At 43.9% G+C, this 21,915-nt stretch overlaps 1 protein-coding gene across 1 annotated transcript; it reads right to left on the bottom strand.

Moving 5' to 3' along the window:
* Positions 1–1,785: 1,785 nt before the first annotated feature.
* Positions 1,786–12,449, bottom strand: LOC106571018 (uncharacterized). The gene has a single exon (XM_014143644.3). It carries the CDS (start codon positions 12,243–12,245, stop codon positions 2,853–2,855), a length of 9,393 nt encoding a protein of 3,130 aa, XP_013999119.3. The 5' UTR covers positions 12,246–12,449; the 3' UTR covers positions 1,786–2,852.
* Between the last annotated feature and the right edge of the window lie 9,466 nt (positions 12,450–21,915).

Here is a 21,915-nt window from a genome sequence, read left to right as displayed (position 1 = left end):
GGTGAGTACCACACTTGGTGGGTGTCAAAATAGCTAGCCTGTGATGGCCGGGCTATCTACTCAGAATATTGCAAAATGTGCTTTCACCGAAAAGCTATTTTAAAATCGGACATAGCGAGTGCATAAAGGAGTTCTGTATCTATAATTCTTAAAATAATTATGTTTTTTGTGAACGTTTATCGTGAGTAATTTAGTAAATTCACCGGAAGTGTTCGGTGGGAATGCTAGTCACATGCTAGTCACATGCTAATGTAAAAAGCTGTTTTTTGATATAAATATGAACTTGATTGAACAAAACATGCATGTATTGTATAACATAATGTCCTAGGATTGTCATCTGATGAAGATCATCAAAGGTTAGTGCTGCATTTAGCTGTGGTTTGGGTTTATGTGACATTATATGCTAGCTTGAAAAATGGGTGTCTGATTATTTCTGGCTGGGTACTCTGCTGACATAATCTAATGTTTTGCTTTCGTTGTAAAGCCTTTTTGAAATCGGACAGTGTGGTTAGATTAACGAGAGTCTTGTCTTTAAAATGGTGTAAAATAGTCATATGTTTGAGAAATTGAAGTAATAGCATTTCTAAGGTATTTCAATATCGCGCCACGGTATTACACTGGCTGTTGAGTAGGTGGGACGCAAGCGTCCCACTGGCCCAGAGAGGTTAAACCATAGAGTTGTCAGAGATTTAATAAAGATATATTTTTTAACTAGTTAGCTAGATGGTTCACCTGGGTCAACATCCTGGAGTGGAGATCATGTGCAAAAAAATAAAATAAAAAAGGGACTTAAAGATGGAATCCTTAGCGGTGAAACTGCCACGTCCGTTTAGGATATTACAACATCAAAGAAGTTACTGCAAACAATGAACACAGTTTTTTCCCCCCAGGACGTCATTGAAGAGCACAATATTATAGACAAAATCAAATGTGTACCTTGCTCCTCAACTTGGCAACAAAGCTAAAACAATGATGGTGTGGTGGCCAGTTGGTGCTGTTTCCCCGTACTGCGGATGGCATCTTTAAATTCATTTCATTTAATAATACAAAAATAAAAATAGAATCTGGGGTTCAACTACACATTTCCATACCAGAGTGTTTAGTATATATTTTCACATAGTGTAGGCTATTATTAATGTGGCTGTCAAAATAAGTGCAATTTCATCTAGAAAAATATATATGATCTCATATTATGTTAATTTGATACATTTGAAGCCAAAGTAACCTAATTTAAAGAAATGTTATTAAATTAGATTAGAATTACATATAGTGAAATACACATGCAGTACCAGTCAAAAGTTTGGACACACCTACTCATTCAAGGGTTTTTCTTTTTTTTTTACTATTTTCTACATTGTAGAGTAACAGTGAAGACATCAAAACTATGAAATAACACATATGTAACCACCTAGTATCCCAAAAAATTGTTTAACAAATCCAAATGCATTTTATATTTGAGATTCTTCCTAGTAGCCACCCTTTGCCTTGATGACAACTTTGGGTGGCTACTTTAAAGAATCTAAAAACTAAAATATATTTTGATTTGTTTAACACTTTTTTGGTTACTACGTGATTCCATAATATGTGTTATTTCATAGTGTTGATGTCTTCACTATTATTCTACAATGTAGAAAATAGTAAAAATAAAGAAAAACCCTTGAATGAGTAGGTGTGTCCAAACTTTTGACTGGTACTGTATGTTATCTCTTTCATACATACGTACATTTGGAATGTATTGTTTCCAACTAACTGAGATTTGTTCATAGACAGGCAACAAAGAATGTTGCCAAAAATTGTAATTATATATATTATCCTAAAATATTAACAAAATATATTTATTCTTCTTCTTTATACATTCAAGTTTACATTCAAGTTTCACATATACATTGCATATTGTATATAGCTATTGCTCCATTTGTAGTTCATTACTTGCAAAACTCCTTAGTGCTTTTAACTGAGTTTAAACATTTATTTGAATAATTATTTATTCTATTCATTACAGTTGTATATGATTATTGCACTAATACCAATAATCATCTACAACTGTAAACATGGTTTGTAAAAAATAAATGTCAATAATCTTCCATGAAAATTCAAATATATATTTTCTGTCGTGTGAATATAACAGAGAATACCATCCGTTTCGGTGTGTATATTTCAAGTTTTAAAACATTCCCTTTTTTTTTAACTGTCCTGTGTCATGTGATGAGTAGTAATGATATAAAGTGCTTTGATCTTTATTTGATGAAGTTATTATTAAACAGCAGTAGTTATAATAGTGATGTTTTAGAAATCAATATCGTATTAATCAATATTGTATTAATCAATACCTTTATTAATCAATATCGTATTAATCAATACCTTTATTAATCAATACCGTATTAATCAATATCGTATTAATCAATACCGTATTAATCAATACCTTTATTAATCAATATCGCATTAATCAATATCGTATTAATCAATATCGTCTTAATCAATATCGTATTAATCAATATCGTATTAATCAATATCGTATCGAATTAATCAATATCGTATTAATCAATATCGTATTAATCAATATTGTATTAATCAATATTTTATTAATCAATACCGTATGAATGAATATCGTATTAATCAATATCGTATTAATCAATATCGTATCGAATTAATCAATATCATATTAATCTATATTTTATTAATCAATACCGTATTAATCAATATCGTATTAATCAATACCGTATTAATCAATACCGTATTAATCAATATCGTATCGTATTAATCAATATCGTATTAATCAATATCGTATCGAATTAATCAATATCGTATTAATCAATAATGTATTAATCAATATCGTATTAATCAATGTCACTTTACTTGGCCTTGCTTGACTTTACAGATCTTGCTGGAGACTTCTTCAGAGTCTTCTTCTTTGGGGAAACGACTTGTCGCTCGAGGACCTCGCTGACTGCCTCTGTGCATTCTGACACCCTGCCTTCATCCTCCGTGTCTGTAGGGTACATCTGGTTGCTCTTCACAGAGAGGTGGTGGCCCGACCTTTCCCCTGAACCTGTCTGTGAACTCTTCTCGCTGTTGGATTCTGTCTCTGCCTCTTCATTCAGGACGTTGTCCAGTGAGCCTGGTTGTGATTCAATGGAAGACTTGGTGGGCTGACCACGTAGGCTTTTTTTAGATGTCCCAGAAGGTCCGTCACTGTCATCGTCGTCTTCAGATTGTCCTTTGCTTGTGAAGTCATCCCCCTCATCAGCTGGATCTTCTTCAACAGCATCGTTGTTTTCAGCAGTATCTTCCTCAGCTTCCTCAATCTCTTCAGCTTCCGGCTCCTCCACCCCTTCCTCCTGCTCTTCCTCATCAGCAGCCTCATTTTCAGTAGTTTCCTCCTCAGCTTCCTCCTCAGCTGCACCATCTTCAGCTGCATCCTCTTCAGCCTCCTCCTCCATTCCAGCCTGCTCCTCCTCAGCTTCTTCCTTCAGCTCCTCAATAGGAGTCTCCTCAACTTCCTCCATCTCAACTTCTTCCATCTCCTCAGCTTCCTCCTCCGCTTCCTCCTGCAACTCCTCAACAAGAGTCTCTTCAACTGGAGTCTCTTCAACTGGAGTCTCCTCCTCCTCCTCCTCCTGCTGCAGCTCCTCAACTGGAGTCTCTTCAACCTGAAGCTCAGCGTCAGCCCCTGCTGAGGTATCACCCTCCTCCTCTTCTGGTTTGTCCTCTTGTGCCTCTGACTCCTCGTTGTTACCTTCAGTCTCTGAATCCTCAACATCGGCGTAAGCACTGTCTTCAGAGTACTCTGCTCTGGCCAAAGCATCGAATGAGGTCATTGGAGTTTCCTCAACAGTTTCCTTAACGTTGCCCTCCCTCATAGCTGGCACCCCTGTTTGTTCTCCGTCATCTGTCGATATTTCTAACTCAGACTCATCCTCAGCTTCATCCTCTCCGTCGGCTGAGTACCCAAAGTTTCCACAGCAATCCTCTTCATTTGCTGTCTCATTGCCCTCCGTAGTTTCCACTTCTTCATCTTTTTCAACGTCTTCGGTTTGGTCTTGGCTTCCATTTTCAGAGTCCTCACTGTCTGCGTTTAATTTGTTTGTATTTGCTTCTTCTGCCTCGTTTCCTGCATTATCTCCTGCATATGCATCATCTTCTTGTTCTGTTCCTGTCTCCTCCGGGACCATATCTTGGTCTGTTGTTTCTCCCTCCTCCGCCTCGTCGTCTGCTTTTATCTCCGATACGTCATCATGACAATCCGTCTCCTCGATGTTTGACTCAACTACAGGCTCTTTTTCCTCTGCTGTTTCATCCTCCCCCTTTTCTACGTTCTCCTCAGCTTCACCTTCAGCTCTTTTACTTGCTGCTTCGTCTTCAACTGCCTCAGCTTCTGCCGATTCTTCTCCTGCGTTTTCATTCTCATCTCCTTCAGTTTCATCTCCGGCTGTCTGCTCTTCTCCCTCAGCTGTTTCAGCTTCAGCACTCTCCTCCTCTCCTGCTGTTTCATCGTCAGCTGTCCCTTCTCCTGCAGTTTCAGCTGGTGCCGACTCGTCTCCAGTTGTTTCAACTTCGGCCGACTCATCGCCAGTTGTTTCATTTTCTGAGGACTCGTGCCCTGTGGTTTCATCTTCTCCAGCTGCCTCATCGTCTGCGGTCTCAGCTTTAGCAATCTCCTCTTCCCCTGCAGTTTTATTTTCAGCGTCCTCATCCTCTGCTGCATCATCAGTGGTTTCTGCCTCTGCCTCCACTGTGTCTTCATCTCTGGCAGCTTCCTCTTCTGCTGCCTCAGATTCAGCATCCTCCTCCCCTTCAACTGTTTCATTTTCAATAGTTTCAGCTTCTGCAGTTTCCTCGTCAGCTGTCTCTACTTCAGCATCCCCCTCTTCTTTGGCAGTTTCGTCTCCAGCTGTTTCAGCTTCAGCACTCTCTTCCTCTCCTGCATTCTTCCCTTCAGCTGCTTCTACTTCAGCAGTCTCTTCTCCTGCTGTTCCATCATCTGTAGTCTCTGCCTCAGCAGTCTCCTCCTCTCCTGCCTCATCTCCCGCTGTCTCTGCCTCAGCACTCTCCTCGTCTCCTGCAGTCTCCTCTTCAGCTGCCTCTACTTCCGCAGTCTCATCTTCTTCTGCTGTTACATCATCTGTCTCTGCCTCTGCAGTTTCAGCTTCAGATTCCTCCTTTCCTGACATTTCATTATCAGCTGCTTCAGTGCTCTCCTCTTCTCCTGGTGTTGATCCTGCTGCTATAACAGTCTCCACTTTATCAGCTTCTTCTTCTGCATCTTCATCTTTTCCTGTCTCTGCTTCAACTTCTTCCTCTCCTGCAGTGTCTTCTTCAGCTGCCTCTTCTTCTCCTGCTGTTTCGTCATCAGCTGCTGTCTCTGCGTTGGCATTTTCTTCTTCTGCTTCATCGTCTGCTGTCTCAGCTTTTGTTGTTTCTGCTTCAGCTTCCTCCTCTTCTCCTGCTGCTTCATTATTATCTGCTGTTTCTGCTTCAGAAGTTTCTTCTTTTAATTCTTCATCTTCATCTGTCTCTGCTTCAACTTCTTCCTCTTCCCCAGCATCATAATACACTGCTGCCTCTGCTTTACCACTCTCATCACCACTCTCTTCTGCTTCATATTCAGCTATCTCAGCTTCAGTATTCTTTGTTTCAGCATCCACCTCCTTACCCTCTGCTTCATCAGCTGCTGTCTCAGCTTCAACAGTTTCTTCTTCATCTGCTTCATCTTCAGCAGTATCTGTTTCAGCTTCCGTCTCTTCTATTGCTTCACCTTCAGCTGTCACTTCTACATCAGCTTCTACTGTCTCAGCTTTGTCACCCATTTCAGCATATTTTTGTTGTGATTCCTGCATCTCCTTCTTGGCCCCATTGATAACATTTTCAACAAGAGTTTCCGCTGCTTTGGCTTCATCCATACCTTCAGTCTCATCTGCAACATTGACTTCTTCTTGTATCTGTGGTGGACTGTCCTTTTTCAACTGGAGAATTGACTTTAAATCAAAAGCATGTGTAATGCCAGCTTTCACTACCACCGTTTCAGTGTCATCTGTAACATCAGCTTCTTGTGTCTTTGGAGTAGGTTCCCTTTTCAACTGAAGAATTGACTTTAGATCAAAAGCCATCATGACTGGTGCAGTATGCAGGACTTTTGCAGGAAGCAGTGGCCCCAATTCCATTTTCTTTTGTAAACATGTTTCACAAGGGCAATATTCATCATCACTCCGTTGGTCACTGAAGGAAGTGCAGGTTGCATCGTCACTTTTATCCTCCCGGTAATCAATGGACTGGTCACGTACGACTTTCAGTCTTCTTCGCCTTGTCTCTGTTTGTGCATTTGATTCTCGTGACAAGGCTTCTTTGCGTGGTCTTGGTCTTCCAGCCCGACCGTGGATCTTCCTCAGTTCCCTGTCGATGCTTAGTTGTATTCTCCTCCTCACATCATCTTTCAGTTCAGCTATCATGGCATTGAGCTGTTCGTTGTTGTCCAAGTTCCAGCGAACCTTGAACTCAGCCATGGCATCCATATAATGTGTCATGAACTGCTTCTCTAGTTTGTTCAGTAACTTCAAGACCCAGACAGGATCAGGATCCAGGGAAAACTTTTTGGCTAGTTGTGCCCTTTGGGCAGATGGAGGAGAGCCAGAGCTTGTGTCCTCTCGAGGGTCTGAGCTCTTGTTGGAAGACGGGGGTGTTTCTGGTAATTCTCTCAGACTTTCATTTCTAATGGTGTCATCAGACTCCGGGATGTCTTCGTCTTTTTGTTTCTCTTCCTCCACTGCTGTTCCTCCTTCTCCTCGGGTCCATTGGACCTGACTGGCTGTGTCCGGAGTGGCTGGATTAGACATTGGTGCTGAGGACTCTGGGCTTTCATCTTTCTGTGCCATTTCATCAACTTCTTGTACCTTCACCAACGCTTCCCCGTCTGCGTTCGTTGCCTGAGCCACACCGCCTGAACTCTTACCTGAGCCTGTTGAGCCACTGCTGACGTCCACCCCAGAGGATGACCTTGCTTTCCCGTCACCGTCCACAGAGTGTTGATCACAGCCATTCTGCTGTTGCTTTCCACCTTCTGCTGGGTCACACAACCAGAGGGACTGGAGGATGTTCATTAGTTCTCTGTACCTTGTGTCCTTGGCGTTTGCATCGTCGTTGGGATCAAAGTCTATCAACTGCAGCTTTGCGAGGCAATCTAGGAGACCTCTTGCTGAGGTGCTCAGTTTACGTCCATACACTGGGGAAACTTCAGGTAAACTGTTACACCGATCAAGCTTGGGATTCAACAGGACTTTCATCACCTGAACTGAGGAGTGAAAGCTCTTTGATACCTCTTCCTGTGGAGCGGTGCAGGGGTGAGTGTCTTCTGGTGGGGTCTCTGGTGGGGTCTCCACTGGCTCCTCAATGTCAGCCACATGATTGACCACTGTCTCTTTGAGCTCTTCCTTTTTTTCGTTTTGAGTTTCACACTCAGCAATGGTGTCAATATCCTCTTTTGGTTTTTCCTTTTGCGGTAGTTCTTCTGGTGAATGGCCTCTGTCACTGAATTCATCCCCAATTTCATACATCACACTGTCGGACGGTATTTTCTTAAGCCACTCTTTCACAACCTCTGTTGGAGAGGCGTTAGGTAGATTGGAGGGAACCAGCTCAGAGACTACTCCTTCCGGCCGCTGTCGGGAGAAACTGAGTAAGGAAACCCCTTTCCTCTGTTTGCACTTGCCACTCTTGTCCCTTATGTTGTCACTGACATTCTTGTCTGTCACTTCCAAGGGGCCATTGCATGAGATGTTAGAGTTCTCTTCGACTGGATCTGCTGCATGTGACTTATTACTGTCACTCGAGCCACTAAGTAAAATAACAGGTCGTTTGATTTTTCTGGGGGTTGGTGGGCAGTCTGGTGGGGTAGGAGTGAGACAACTCTTTGACGCAACAGAGTTAGGTCTGGGAGTGTCCACATGATCTCTAGTGGCAGTCTTCTTTGACCTGTTTGTCTTTCTTGAAATTTCACTCCCTTTGTCACTTTTGGCGTCATCCGTATTGTTTTTGTCCTTTTGTCCTTTGACTTGTAGATGGGAAGACACGTTGGACATGTTGCTTTTAGGTCTCTCAGCCACTTCAGCAGTTATACTATCTTTCGGTTTGGAGGTACAGTAAATGCATTTAGATTTGTCTGATGCATTGGTCCTAGCTGACTTAGCAGATACATTCACCACATTTTCCTCAACTTGCTCTTCAGCTTTTTCTATAGAATTTACTTCAAAAACGTTGGACTTCCTTGATCTCGCAGATATGTGTGACTTAGCTGATACAGCGCTGAGTGCTCGCTCCTCTGTTTTATGGTCAGGTTCAATAATTGAAACTTTTGACTTTTTAGATCTTGCTGAGACATTTGATTTAGCTGACATAGCACTAGGTGCTCTCTCTTCAGCTTCCTCTACATCCTCTCGTGCCTTCAATTTGGCAGTAGCATATTCTGTTTGGTCTTCAAGTTCAGCAGTTTCGTCAGCTGGAACTTCAGAAGTTTTAGATTTTATTGATCTTGCTAAAGCATTTGACTTGGCTGATATAGCACTAGGTGCTCTCTCCTCAGTTTGATCCTGTTCTGCTGCGAGATCATCAGAAATGTCGTATTTCTTGTGTCTTGCTGAAATATTGTACTTAGCAGACATGGCGCTGGATGGTCTCTCAGTTTCTTTGACACAAAGTTCAGAAACCTTGGACCTCTTTGATGTTGCAGAAACATTAGACTTAGCTGATTTGCCAGACATGGCACTGGGTGCTCTCTCTTCAACGTCTTCCAATTCTTCATCTCCGTTTTCCACGGGAAGAACTTTTGAAAATGTAGGTTTCAAAGGTCTTGAAGAAACGTTAGATTTAGCAGACATACTTCTGGGTGCTCTCTCTTTAATTTGATCCTCTTCTACAGCAGGAACTTCAGAAGCTTTGGATTTGTTTGATCTTGCTGAAACAGACTTAGCTGACTTGGCTGACATAGCACTGGGACCTCGATCCTCTGTTTCATCCTTAGGTTCAGCAGTTTCTTCAGCTGCAAATTCAGACTTAGCAGACATAGCACTAGGTGATCTCTCTTCAGTTTTACCAATTTCATTTTCAGGGCTGTCTTCAGCAGGAACTTCAGAAGCTTTCGATTTCTTGCATCTTGCCGAAACAGCAGACCTACCAGACAACGCGCTGGGTGCTCGCTCTTCAGTTTCCTCTTCAGGACAAAGTTGAGAAACCTTTGACTTCTTTGATTTTGCAGAAACATTGGACTTAACTGACTTAGTAGACATAGCGCTAGGTGTTCTCTCCTCCTTTTCATCCACTTCTGCTTCAGCCAGAACTTCAGAAGCTTTGGATTTCTTGGACCTGACGGACACATTGGATTTCTTTGATATCGCAGAAACATTAGACTTAGCTGACTTAGAAGACGTAGCACTAGGTCGTCTCTCTTTAATTTCTTCCAATTCTTCAGAAGATTTAGACATCGCCGATCTTGCAGAAACATTGGACTTAAAAGACCAAGCACTGGGAGCTCTGTTGTCTGTTTCTTCTGCTACCTCAGTTTCTGCACTTTCTTCAGCTCCCTCTTCAGTGTCTTCCTCAGCAGCTTTAGATTTCCTCGATCTTGCTGAGACATTAGACTTAGCAGATATAGCACTAGGTGCTCTCTTCTCAGTTTCCTCAAATTCATCTTCTGCGTTGTCTTCAGAAGGATTATCAGAAATATTGGACTTATTAGACATAGCTGATCTCTTTTCAGTTTCATCAGAAACATAGTATTTATTGAATCTTGATGATCGGTTGTACTTACAAGACATAGCGCTGGATGATCTCTCAGTTTCGTCAACACAAAATTGAGAAACCTTGGTCTTCTTTGATCTGGTAGAGACATTAGACTTAGTTGACTTAGCTTCCGTTTCATGCTCACACTCATCAGTTTGTTCAGCGGGAACACCCTCTGTTTCTTCTACCTCTTCTGCTTTCTCTCCAGCTATAACTTCTCCAGCTGTTTCTTCCTCTGCTTCTGCGTTTTCCTCAGCAGGTTCTTCGGAACCATTGGACGTAGCAGACATACCACTAGATGGTCTCTCTTCAGTTTGATCCTCTTTTTCTTTAGAAACATAGTATTTCTTGTATCTTGCTGACCGGTTGTACTTAGCAGACATGGCGCTAGGTGCTCTCTCCTCAGGTTGATCCTCTTCTTCAGAGGGATCATAAGGAACGTAGTATTTCTTGTATCTTGCTGACCGGTTGTACTTAGCAGACATGGCGCTAGGTGCTCTCTCCTCAGGTTGATCCTCTTCTTCAGAGGGATCATAAGGAACGTAGTATTTCTTGTATCTTGCTGACCGGTTGTACTTACAAGACATGGTGCTGGATGATCTGTCATCTTCAACACAAAGTTGAGAAACCTTAGTTTTCTTTGATTTTGCAGAAACATTAGAATTATCTGACGTAGCACTAGGTGCTCTCTCTTCAGACTTTTCAAAATCCTCTTCTCCGTTTTCCTCAGCTGGAAGAGTTTGATCGTCTTCTGCAGCGGGATCATCAGAAATGTCATATTTATTGTGTCTTGCTGACATATTGTACTTAGCAGACATAACGCTGGATGCTCTTTTGGTTTCTTTGACACAAAGTTCAGAAACCTTGGACTTTGATGTTGCAGAAACAGACACAGCAGACATCGCACTAGGTGCTCTCTCTTCAGTTTTCTCCAATTCCTCTTCTGCTTTTTCTTCAGCGGGAACATGAGAAACTTTGGACTTTCTTGAGGCGTTAGATTTAACTGACAAAGCACTTGATGCTGTTTTTTTGTCTTCCGGTCTAACATTTTCTTCAGCTGCCACTTTGGACATTTTGGACTGAGATCTTGTTGAGACGTTTGATTGATCTGACATGGCACTTGTGGATCTTTTGTCTGTTTGATGTTCCTGTACTTCTAAGTCTTCTACAGCTGAAACGTTGGACTTCCTTGACTTTGCTGAGGCATTTGATTTGACTGACATGGCACTTGATGATCGCTCTCCTGAATTAACTCCTTTCTCCCCAACTTTGGACTTCCTACATCTGGTAGAGACATTTGATTTGGCAGACTTTGCTCTCTCCTTTGTTTCTGGGTCTTTGTTTTCAGTGTCCTCTGAAGGGTTCGCTTCTTGACTCTCTTCTTCTACTGCTGTTTCAGCATTTTCATCATCAGCTTCCATTGCTTCTACTGCTTCATCAGATCCTTCACATTCACACTTCTTTGATTCTTGGTCATCTTGTCCATTTGATGGTGCCAGAGACACAACTTTGGTTGATTTCTTGGACTTGGTAGAGCGCACAGAAGATGCCTTGCTACTCGGAGGCCTGGGAGATAAATGTTGCATAGGTGTCGCTATAGGTGAGTTCAAAACAGCAATTCTAGTGGGTTCCTCCTCTTCTGCATTACTATTCTGAGAACATGCACACGCTCTCGAAACACTTGGTGGAAGATTGTTGTCCTCATCGTCCTGGTCTTCACTGAGCGATGCCAGGATCTGAGAGGAAAGACTAACAGCAGAGACAGGCCGATCCTCTTCCTCTGCATCAGTGATCTTGACGCTGACCTCGCTCTGAGACTCCTTGGAGGGAGCGGAGGATGATCGATCAGCTGTAGGCTCATTGTTATCCGATGCCTGGGTTGTAATGTCAATGCATTCACTCTTACCAAGGCTCTTGCTCTTGTCCTCAGTGGAAACTCTAGTCCTACTCTTGGCGGACGTTGTTGTCGAGTGCACTTCGCTCCTGCTGCAGCCGCGGCTGATGGTGCAGTACTCCACCATGGAGTCGCCCCCTTCCTCCACAGTCTGCTGAAAGCAAGCAGTCTTCTCCACCACGTGCTCGGTGATCTCCTCACTGGACATCTCCACTGATCCTTCTTTACGTACAATGGTGTGTGAGGAGGCACTGGAGCTGGAGGAGGTGACGTGGCGGACAGTCCTCTGCCCCGCCGAAAGATGGGTCTTCCTGATCTCATAGTCCTGGCAGTGGCTGCAGCAGTGCTGACAGTGAGGGACGTCCAGATGCTCCTGGTGCAGTTTGGTGATGTAGGAATCGTCAGCCTCGCCTGGTGAAAGGGGCTCCGACTCGGAACAGCTTTCCACACTACTCTGCTGTAGAGAGCAGTTATCATGATATCCTTGGAGGTATTCATTGTTCGTTCCTACCGACTTCTTTACTTGTGTGGACCAATGCAACGTCTCGTCATTCAGTAGTCGGAAACGCACTTTCATTTCCATTGACAAGCTGCCATCTTTGTTGACTAGTACCCTTTTCTCAATGTCGTCTTCCAGCAAGCCTTCACTTGAATGAGGGCATGGGCCTACGTGGGCTGTAGAGTTGATTGGTGGGAGTGATTTGTCCGATGATATGGAATTCCTGGCTGACCGGTTGCTGAATTCAGATCTTAAGTGGATGACACTTTTCTTTGCCTCAAGTCCTAAACCGCCTGTAGAAGTGACAAGCAGAAAGGAACATAAATTATCAGTCATCGGTTTACAAGAAGCCTGACGATGAGGAAGTCTACATTTTCCCAGTAAAACAAGTTCAGACAGTTCTTAAAAGAATTAGCAGATATGTTGCTGAATATCAATAATGAGTTAAACATTAGACCAAAACATTAGGAGCGCCTTCTTAATATTGAGTTACACATCGCACTTTTGCCTTCGGAACAGCCTCAATTTGTCGGGGCATGGACTCTACAAGGTGTCGATACTTTTCCACAGGAATGCTGGTCCATGTTGACTCCAATGCTTCCCACAGTTGTGTCAAGTTGGCTGGATGTCCTTTGGGTGGTGGACCATTCTTGGTACACTGTTGAAACTGCTGAGCATGAAAATCCCAGCATCGTTGCAGTTCTTAACACAAACCGGTGCGCCTGGCACCTACTAACATACCCTATTCAAAGGCACTTAAATCTTTTGTCTTGCTCATTCACCCTCTGACAATCCATGTCTCAATTGTCTCAAGGCTTAAAAATTATTATTTATCCTGTCTCCTCCCCTTCATCTACAATGATTGAAGTGGATTTAACAAGTGACATAAATAAGGAATCATAGCTTTCACCTGGTCAGTCTGTCATGGAAAGAGCAGGTGTTCTTAATGTTTTATACAATCAGTATTTACAGTATCTAATTGCCAGCACAGTGACGTCTCATTAGGCAAAGGAATTGCTTTGCTTAACATAATAGCAGTATATTTGCAGAATTTGTTTTGGGGAAATTACATATATAAAGATATTGAGAAATTGTTGGCATATGTTGGTTTATAAGCATTTGATGACAGCTGCTGACATAACAAAGGGCGTTCTATATCAATTTGTTTGATAAGTGATTGATTGATTGATTTATATAGTCATACCATTTTTCTTACTCTCCTGTCCTTCACTGGCCATGCTGGAGCGTCCCAGTGACTTTGGCCTCAGTTGTGGAAGTTTGTCATCTGAGTTTTTCCGGAAGTTCTCCAGAAGGATGGGGTGGGAGGGCTCACGGCCCACACAAATCAACACACTGGGGCACTGCAGGAGACTCTGAACACTGTCGATCTGAAACAAAGAAACACAGAGAGCCAGGTGAAAAAATTGTTTCACGGTAGATAAGCAGACTAATAGAGGACAGACAGTTAGTCAAAAATCAGCTATGATCTAAATTGAGATTGTCAGGTTTCTCTAGCAAGACATTTTGATCTCAATGAGACAAACCTGTATGAGTAGTTACATAAACATATATATAAACATATATATATATATATACATACATACATACATACATACATACATACATACATACATACATACATACATACATACATACATACATACATACAAGTCAGTTATTAAGAACAAATTCTTATTCACCGAGGAAAAGTGAGTTAACTGCCTTGTTCAGGGGCAGAACGACAGATTTTTTTTACCTTGTCAGCTCGGGGATTCGATCTAGCAACCTTTCGGTTACTGGCCAAAAGCTCTAGCCGCCAGGCTACCTGCCGCCCAACCTACCTGCCGCCAGGCTACCTGCCTCTAGGCTACCTGCCCGCCAGGCTGCCTGCCGCTAACCTACCTGCCGCTAGGCTACCTGCCGCTAACCTACATGCCAACAGGCTACCTGCCGCCAACCTACCTGCTGCTAACCTACCTGCCGCTAACCTACCTGCCGCTAACCTACCTGCTGCTAACCTACCTGCCGCTAACCTACATGCCGCTAGGCTACCTGCCGCTAACCTACCTGCCGCTAACCTACCTGCCGCTAACCTACCTGCCGCCAGGCTACCTGCCGCCAACCTACCTGCCGCCAGGCTACCTGCCCGCCAGGCTACCTGCCCGCCAGGCTACCTGCCGCTAACCTACCTGCCGCTAGGCTACCTGCCGCTTACCTACCTGCCGCTAACCTACCTGCCGCTAACCTACCTGCCGCCAGGCTACCTGCCGCCAGGCTACCTGCTGCTAGGCTACCTGCCTCCAGGCTACCTGCCGGACATAATGGATTAAAGCCATGAACAACATGAAGATGTTAACAAGTTCAGGAAACATAAACATCTGCAATCTTAATTTCCTCCCACACTACCATTTAAGATAATAATTAAAAAAGCATTCTGATATGATGAGCATGAGCTGATTACAATGAGGGGAAGTCTGATATAACAAATAAGGTTTGTTCAGTCCAGGACAAAATTAGTTTAGACCAACTCAATGTTGATTTGGATCCATAACACTGCAAGGTGGAGCATTTCCCCCCTATGTAAGTGTTTTGAGCATCTGGAAAAAACATTTTAATAAATCCAATAATTTATTAACTAAAATTATTAGAGCAAAGATATCTGTTGCTTATTTAATGGGAACGCAAAAAGTAAAATAGCTCTTGAAGCTCTGATGAAGTCTGTTAGGCAGATACGTAAGAGGATTAAACATAAGTGATACCGGCAAGCACAGTGTGCAGGATTTTCTTTTCTTTCAAGTTCTCATCAAATAATTCCCAAACACATGCAACAAGGAAACGCAGAGGTGCGGGTGCTTTCCCTGTTTTAAACCACTTTAGTGACTCTGCCCTGTTAATGATTCAAACACATCCCAGTAGCAGCAGCAAAGGCTGTGTTGAGGCCGGCCACTAACCATATTATAATTTTAACCCTGGATAATCTCCTAGTCCTAGTCCCCATCCGCTGAGGTGACTGTGCATTCTGTTTGTCACCAGACAAAGAGCCCCAAGCATGGCTCAACAGCCCTAGGACTAGTTGAGGCAAAGCAGGAAGGCATTACTACAGACAAGAGAACGTAGATGCTTGTACTGGGTTGTGGTCAGTAGACTCCAAACAGGGAAAAAGATCCTCAAACTGGGAGGAACTACTTCAATTTCTCTAGTAAGTATTGTTTATTTACATTTTTCGTTGCATGGCTCAGCAGCCCTAGAAGTTTGCTGAGGTGGGGTTAAAGCAGGTACCATACCAGATAGAGACTGGATACCACACCAGATAGAGACTGGATACCACACCAGATAGAGACTGGATACCACACCAGACAGAGACTGGATACCACACCAGACAGAGACTGGATACCACACCAGACAGAGACTGGATACCACACCAGATAGAGACTGGATACCACACCAGGCAGAGACTGGATACCACACCAGGCAGAGACTGGGGACCACACCAGATAGAGACTGGATACCACACTAGATAGAGACTGGGGACCACACCGGATAGAGACTGGATACCACACCGGATAGAGACTGGATACCACACCGGATAGAGACTGGATACCACACCGGATAGAGACTGGATACCACACCAGACAGAGACTGGATACCACACCAGATAGAGACTGGATACCACACCAGATAGAGACTGAGGACCACACCAGATAGAGACTGAGGACCACACCAGATAGAGACTGGATACCACACCAGATAGAGACTGAGGACCACACCAGATAGAGACTGAGGACCACACCAGATAGAGACTGAGGACCACACCAGATAGAGCCTGAGGACCACACCAGACAGAGACTGGATACCACACCAGACAGAGACTGGATACCACACCAGACAGAGACTGGATACCACACAAGGCAGAAACTGGATACCACACCAGGCAGAGACTGGATACCACACCAGATAGAGACTGAGGACCACACCAGATAGAGACTGAGGACCACACCAGATAGAGACTGGATACCACACCAGACAGAGACTGGATACCACACCAGACAGAGACTGGATACCACACCGGACAGAGACTGGATACTACACCCGACAGAGACTGGATACTACACCCGACAGAGACTGGGGACCACACCCGACAGAGACTGGGGACCACACCAGATAGAGACTGGGTACCACACCAGATAGAGACTGGGTACCACACCAGGCAGAGACTGGGTACCACACCAGATAAAGACTGGATACCACACCAGACAGATACTGGATACCACACCAGACAGAGTCTGGATACCACACCAGACAGAGACTGGATACCACACCAGACAGAGACTGGATACCACACCAGACAGAGACTGGATACCACACCAGACAGACACTGGATAGCACACCAGACAGAGACTGGATACCACACCAGATAGAGACTGGATACCACACCAGATAGAGACTGGATACCACACCAGACAGAGACTGGATACCACACCGGATAGAGACTGGATACTACACCCGATAGAGACTGGATACTACACCCGACAGAGACTGGGGACCACACCAGATAGAGACTGGGTACCACACCAGATAGAGACTGGGTACCACACCAGGCAGAGACTGGGTACCACACCAGACAAAGACTGGATACCACACCAGACAGATACTGGATACCACACTGGATACCACACCAGACAGAGTCTGGATACCACACCAGACAGAGACTGGATACCACACCAGACAGAGACTGGATACCACACCAGACAGAGACTGGATACCACACCAGACAGAGACTGGATACCACACCAGACAGAGACTGGATACCACACCAAACAGAGACTGGATACCACACCGGATAGAGACTGGATACCACACCGGATAGAGACTGGATACTACACCCGACAGAGACTGGATACTACACCCGACAGAGACTGGGGACCACACCAGATAGAGACTGGGTACCACACCAGGCAGAGACTGGGTACCACACCAGATAAAGACTGGATACCACACCAGACAGATACTGGATACCACACCAGACAGAGTCTGGATACCACACCAGACAGAGACTGGATACCACACCAGACAGAGACTGGATACCACACCAGACAGAGACTGGATACCACACCAGACAGAGACTGGATACCACACCAGACAGAGACTGGATACCACACCAAACAGAGACTGGATACCACACCAGATAGAGACTGGACACCACACCAGATAGAGACTGGACACCACACCAGATAGAGACTGGATACCACACCAGATAGAGACTGGATACCACACCAGATAGAGACTGGATACCACACCAGACCGAGACTGGATACCACACCAGACAGAGACTGGATACCACACCAGACAGAGACTGGATACCACACCAGACAGAGACTGGATACCACACCAGACAGAGACTGGATACCACACCAGACAGAGACTGGGGACCACACCAGACAGAGACTGGATACCACACCAGACAGAGATTGGGGACCACACCAGATAGAGACTGGGGACCACACCAGACAGAGACTGGGGACCACACCAGACAGAGACTGGATACCACACCAGACAGATACTGGATACCACACCAGACAGAGACTGGATACCACAGCAGACAGAGACTGGATACCACACCAAACAGAGACTGGATACCACACCAAACAGAGACTGTATACCACACCAGACAGAGACTGGATACCACACCAGACAGAGACTGGATACCACACCAGATAGAGACTGGATACCACACCAGATAGAGACTGGATACCACACCAGATAGAGACTGGATACCACACCAGATAGAGACTGGATACCACACCAGATAGAGACTGGATACCACACCAGATAGAGACTGGATGGTGTTATAAAGTTACAGTACAGCATTTTGACAACCTAGGAATTGATATGATCAAGTACACACGCTACTCCCGACTCTACTCCCGACTCTACTGCCGACTCTACTGCCGACTCTACTGCCGACTCTACTCATGACTGAACTCTTGACTCTACTGCCGACTCGCCGACTCTACTCCCGACTCTACTCCCGACACTGTGGTTCCGGTTGAATTTCCATATTAATATGCGAGCAGTAGTTCCATATTTTTTACAAATCTAGCACCAACATTACTCAATGATTATACTCACCTTCCTTAGTTTGCACAACATGTGTGAATTTGGGTAAGAGTGTAAATAACTTATTTGGGAAATGGAATACTATCCCAAAAAGCTTACCGATGTGTAACATGTCATGTTTTGCCAATCACACAGAATTGTATACAGAACAGTAGTGTGGGTTACAGACCCCCAGGAAGCCCATCCATACAAGACAAGTGGTCTTTGAGACTGAACTTAAAAAATGTTGTGAATGGTAAAATTAGACATTTTTTCAAATATAATTTCTCTGAATTTGATCTATTCGATTAGTTTTTTTCTATTGTACATTAAGTTGTTTTTTTATTGCTCACAGTGCATTTTTCAAACTATAAAACCACCCACACAGTTGAACCAGATAAATGGCTTTGTCCGCAGTCACACGTAGCCCAGCATGAAGATAATTAATCGCTGCTGTAGTGGGAGGATGCGTTTCTGAGCGACTCCTGGTCTCCTACTTCCTGTGAATTCTCAACACTGACCTGCTTATTTCAAAATAGCTCCGTTTTTGACTAAGATGAATAGTTACTCAGTAGGGCTGAAACATCCCTTATTATCTGAATATTCTCCGTGTGTGTGAGGGAATATCTCGATTGCTTGACAACTTTCCCTTTATATTAAATTAAGTTATCTAAGACGGGGGAAATGATAGTCTTTCAAGGTCTAATACCAATAGTAATAACATCTTTATCAATTAAAGCACATCACAATTACTAACTGTTACACTTCCATCTGACTTCGGTTGAACCAATCTCATAACCTCCTTCTCAAGCATTGCTCCATATGTAGGATCTTAATTTGAACACCCTGTTGTTGCAGGAAATGTCCTGCACTGTCACACCTTGATCTGTTTCACCTGTCCTCGATATTGTCTCCACCCCCTCCAGGTGTTGCTTGTTTTCCCCAGTGTATTTATCCCTGTGTTTCCTGTCTCTCTGTGCCAGTTTGTATTTTATGTCCAAGCCTACCAGTGTTTTTTTTTCCTGTTTTCCTACTTTGCCATTTGTCCTTTTCTAGTCGTCCTGGTTTTGACCCATGCCTGTTCTGGACTCTGTACCCTGACCTCGAGCCTGTCTGCCACTCTGTACCTCCTGGACTCTGATCTGGTTATGACCTTTTACCTGTCCACGACCATTCTCTTGCCTATTCCCTTTAGATATATTAAACATCTTAAACTCCAACCATCTGCCTCCTGTGTCTGTATTTGGGTCTCGCCTTGGGTCATGATTTGCACAGCAGCAAATGTGAACGTGTTGAGTATTCAAGGTTTAAAAAGGCTTCTAAAATGTGTAATTTCCAATTAAACATTTCAGACTTGATTTGCCCTAACTAAAACATATCAACCTCTATAAAATGTATTATAATACACACAATAATTCACATTTCCTGTTACTGCGGCATTATTTTCCTGCTGTGATAAACTGGTCAAATCAAGATCTTGCATCTGTATCTATGACCCCTGCTGTAGGGATTCTGATGAATCCTCATGGAGTTACCTTGTTATCTATGACCCCTGCTGTAGGGATTCTGATGAATCCTCATGGAGTTACCTTGTTATCTATGACCCCTGCTGTAGGGGTTCTGATCGATCCTCATGGAGTTACCTTGTTATCTATGACCCCTGCTGTAAGGATCCTCATGGAGTTACCTTGTTATCTATGACCCCTGCTGTAGGGGTTCTGATCAATCCTCATGGAGTTACCTTGTTATATATGACCCCTGCTGTAGGGATCCTCATGGAGTTACCTTGTTATCTATGGCCTCTGCTGTAGGGATCCTCATGGAGTTACCTTGTTATCTATAACCCCTGCTGTAGGGATCCTCATGGAGTTACCTTGTTATATATGACCCCTGCTGTAGGGATCCTCATGGAGTTACCTTGTTATCTATGGCCCCTGCTGTAGGGATCCTCATGGAGTTACCTTGTTATCTATGGCCCCTGCTGTAGGGATCCTCATGGAGTTACCTTGTTGTCTATGACCCCTGCTGTAGGCGTTCTGATCAATCCTCATGGAATTACCTTGTTATATATGACCCCTGCTGTAGGGATCCTCATGGAGTTACCTTGTTATCTATGACCCCTGCTGTAGGGATCCTCATGGAGTTACCTTGTTATCTATGGCCCCTGCTGTAGGGATCCTCATGGAGTTACCTTGTTATCTATAACCCCTGCTGTAGGGATCCTCGTGGAGTTACCTTGTTATCTATGACCCCTGCTGTAGGGGTTCTGATCGATCCTCATGGAGTTACAGGACCAGTGCCAGAACCACTAAAAGGCCCCATTGGAGAGAAGTGGAGAGCTGCCCAGGACTTTACAGCATGTTTACCCTGGGTAGAACATGGTGGAGGCCTGGACTAATAGTATGGATATGGCTGCTACCACAGAGGAAAGAAGGATAGAGCTGATAGGGGAGGGGCTACAAGGATATAACGGATAAGGGGAGGGGTTACAAGGAGAGAGCTGATAGGGAAGGGGCTACAAGGATAGAACTGATAGGGGAGGGGTTACAAGGATAGAGCTGATAGGGGAGGGGTTACAAGGATAGAGCTGATAGGGGGAGGGGTTACAAGGAGAGAGCTGATAGGGGGAGGGGTTACAAGGAGAGAGCTGATAGGGGGAGGGGTTACAAGGAGAGAGCTGATAGGGGGAGGGGTTACAAGGAGAGAGCTGATAGGGGGAGGGGTTACAAGAGAAGGCTGTACTGACAGACAGGAAACCACTGGACCGTCTCCAAACAACCCAGAGAAATCTCTGCCTCTTAAAGAGGTAGCCTTATCCTAAACAAAGCTGTTATCAATACAGTTATGTTCTGAATGGAAAAATAGAATCTCAGCATCATAATATCAGTTTGACTCCGCTTTGGCTCTAGGTAAATATATGGTAGTCATAATTCCTGCCACTAGAGGCCTCTCTTTCATGCTCACATTCCCAGGCCTCTCACAGGTATTGTAGAAACTACCAAAGAAAAGTTATGTCTCCACAGTCTGTTGCCTTCTAACATTTTCCAAACAAAATCATTAATGTGATGACTAGAAACAGTCATAACAAATTCTGTTGATTTCCTAAAACTCCTTAGTGGTAAAGGATGCAGAAGCCATACATATTTTGGCGACAAGCACACCAGACAAAAGCACCTTAGTCATGCTCTCCCATTCTAAGGCTAGACTTCCACTGAAAGAATAATCTGTTTCTAGGTATGGGAATTGTCAGGGACTTCACAATACAATATTATCATGATACTTAGGTGCTGATACGACATGTATTGCGATATTCACGATTCTACATGTATTGCGATTTGATACTACGATTCAATGTTCCAAACATATTGCTCACTAGATGTCTGCTGCAGAGGGACAAGAGAGTGTTCCATGGGAAAATTTGTTTTGATCAGTCATGGAAATAAGTTGCTTGAAAAACATATTGGATCACTATTTAAAAATAATACTTAGACCACGCTACAGAAGGAAATATACCAGAGTTTTGGCGTAGCCGACCAGTCGCAAATATAATATTACAATATCATCAAAAATAATATCCCAATATGTAACTGTTTTTACCCATCACTATCTGCTTCATCATCTAACGATAAACAACACTTCACTTTGGGGAAAACTTAAA

Source organism: Salmo salar, chromosome 15 (assembly GCF_965601325.2).
Source record: "Salmo salar chromosome 15, fSalSal1, whole genome shotgun sequence".
Classification (NCBI taxonomy): Eukaryota; Metazoa; Chordata; class Actinopteri; order Salmoniformes; family Salmonidae; genus Salmo; species Salmo salar.
This window is presented reverse-complemented; position numbering and strand designations above follow the sequence as displayed.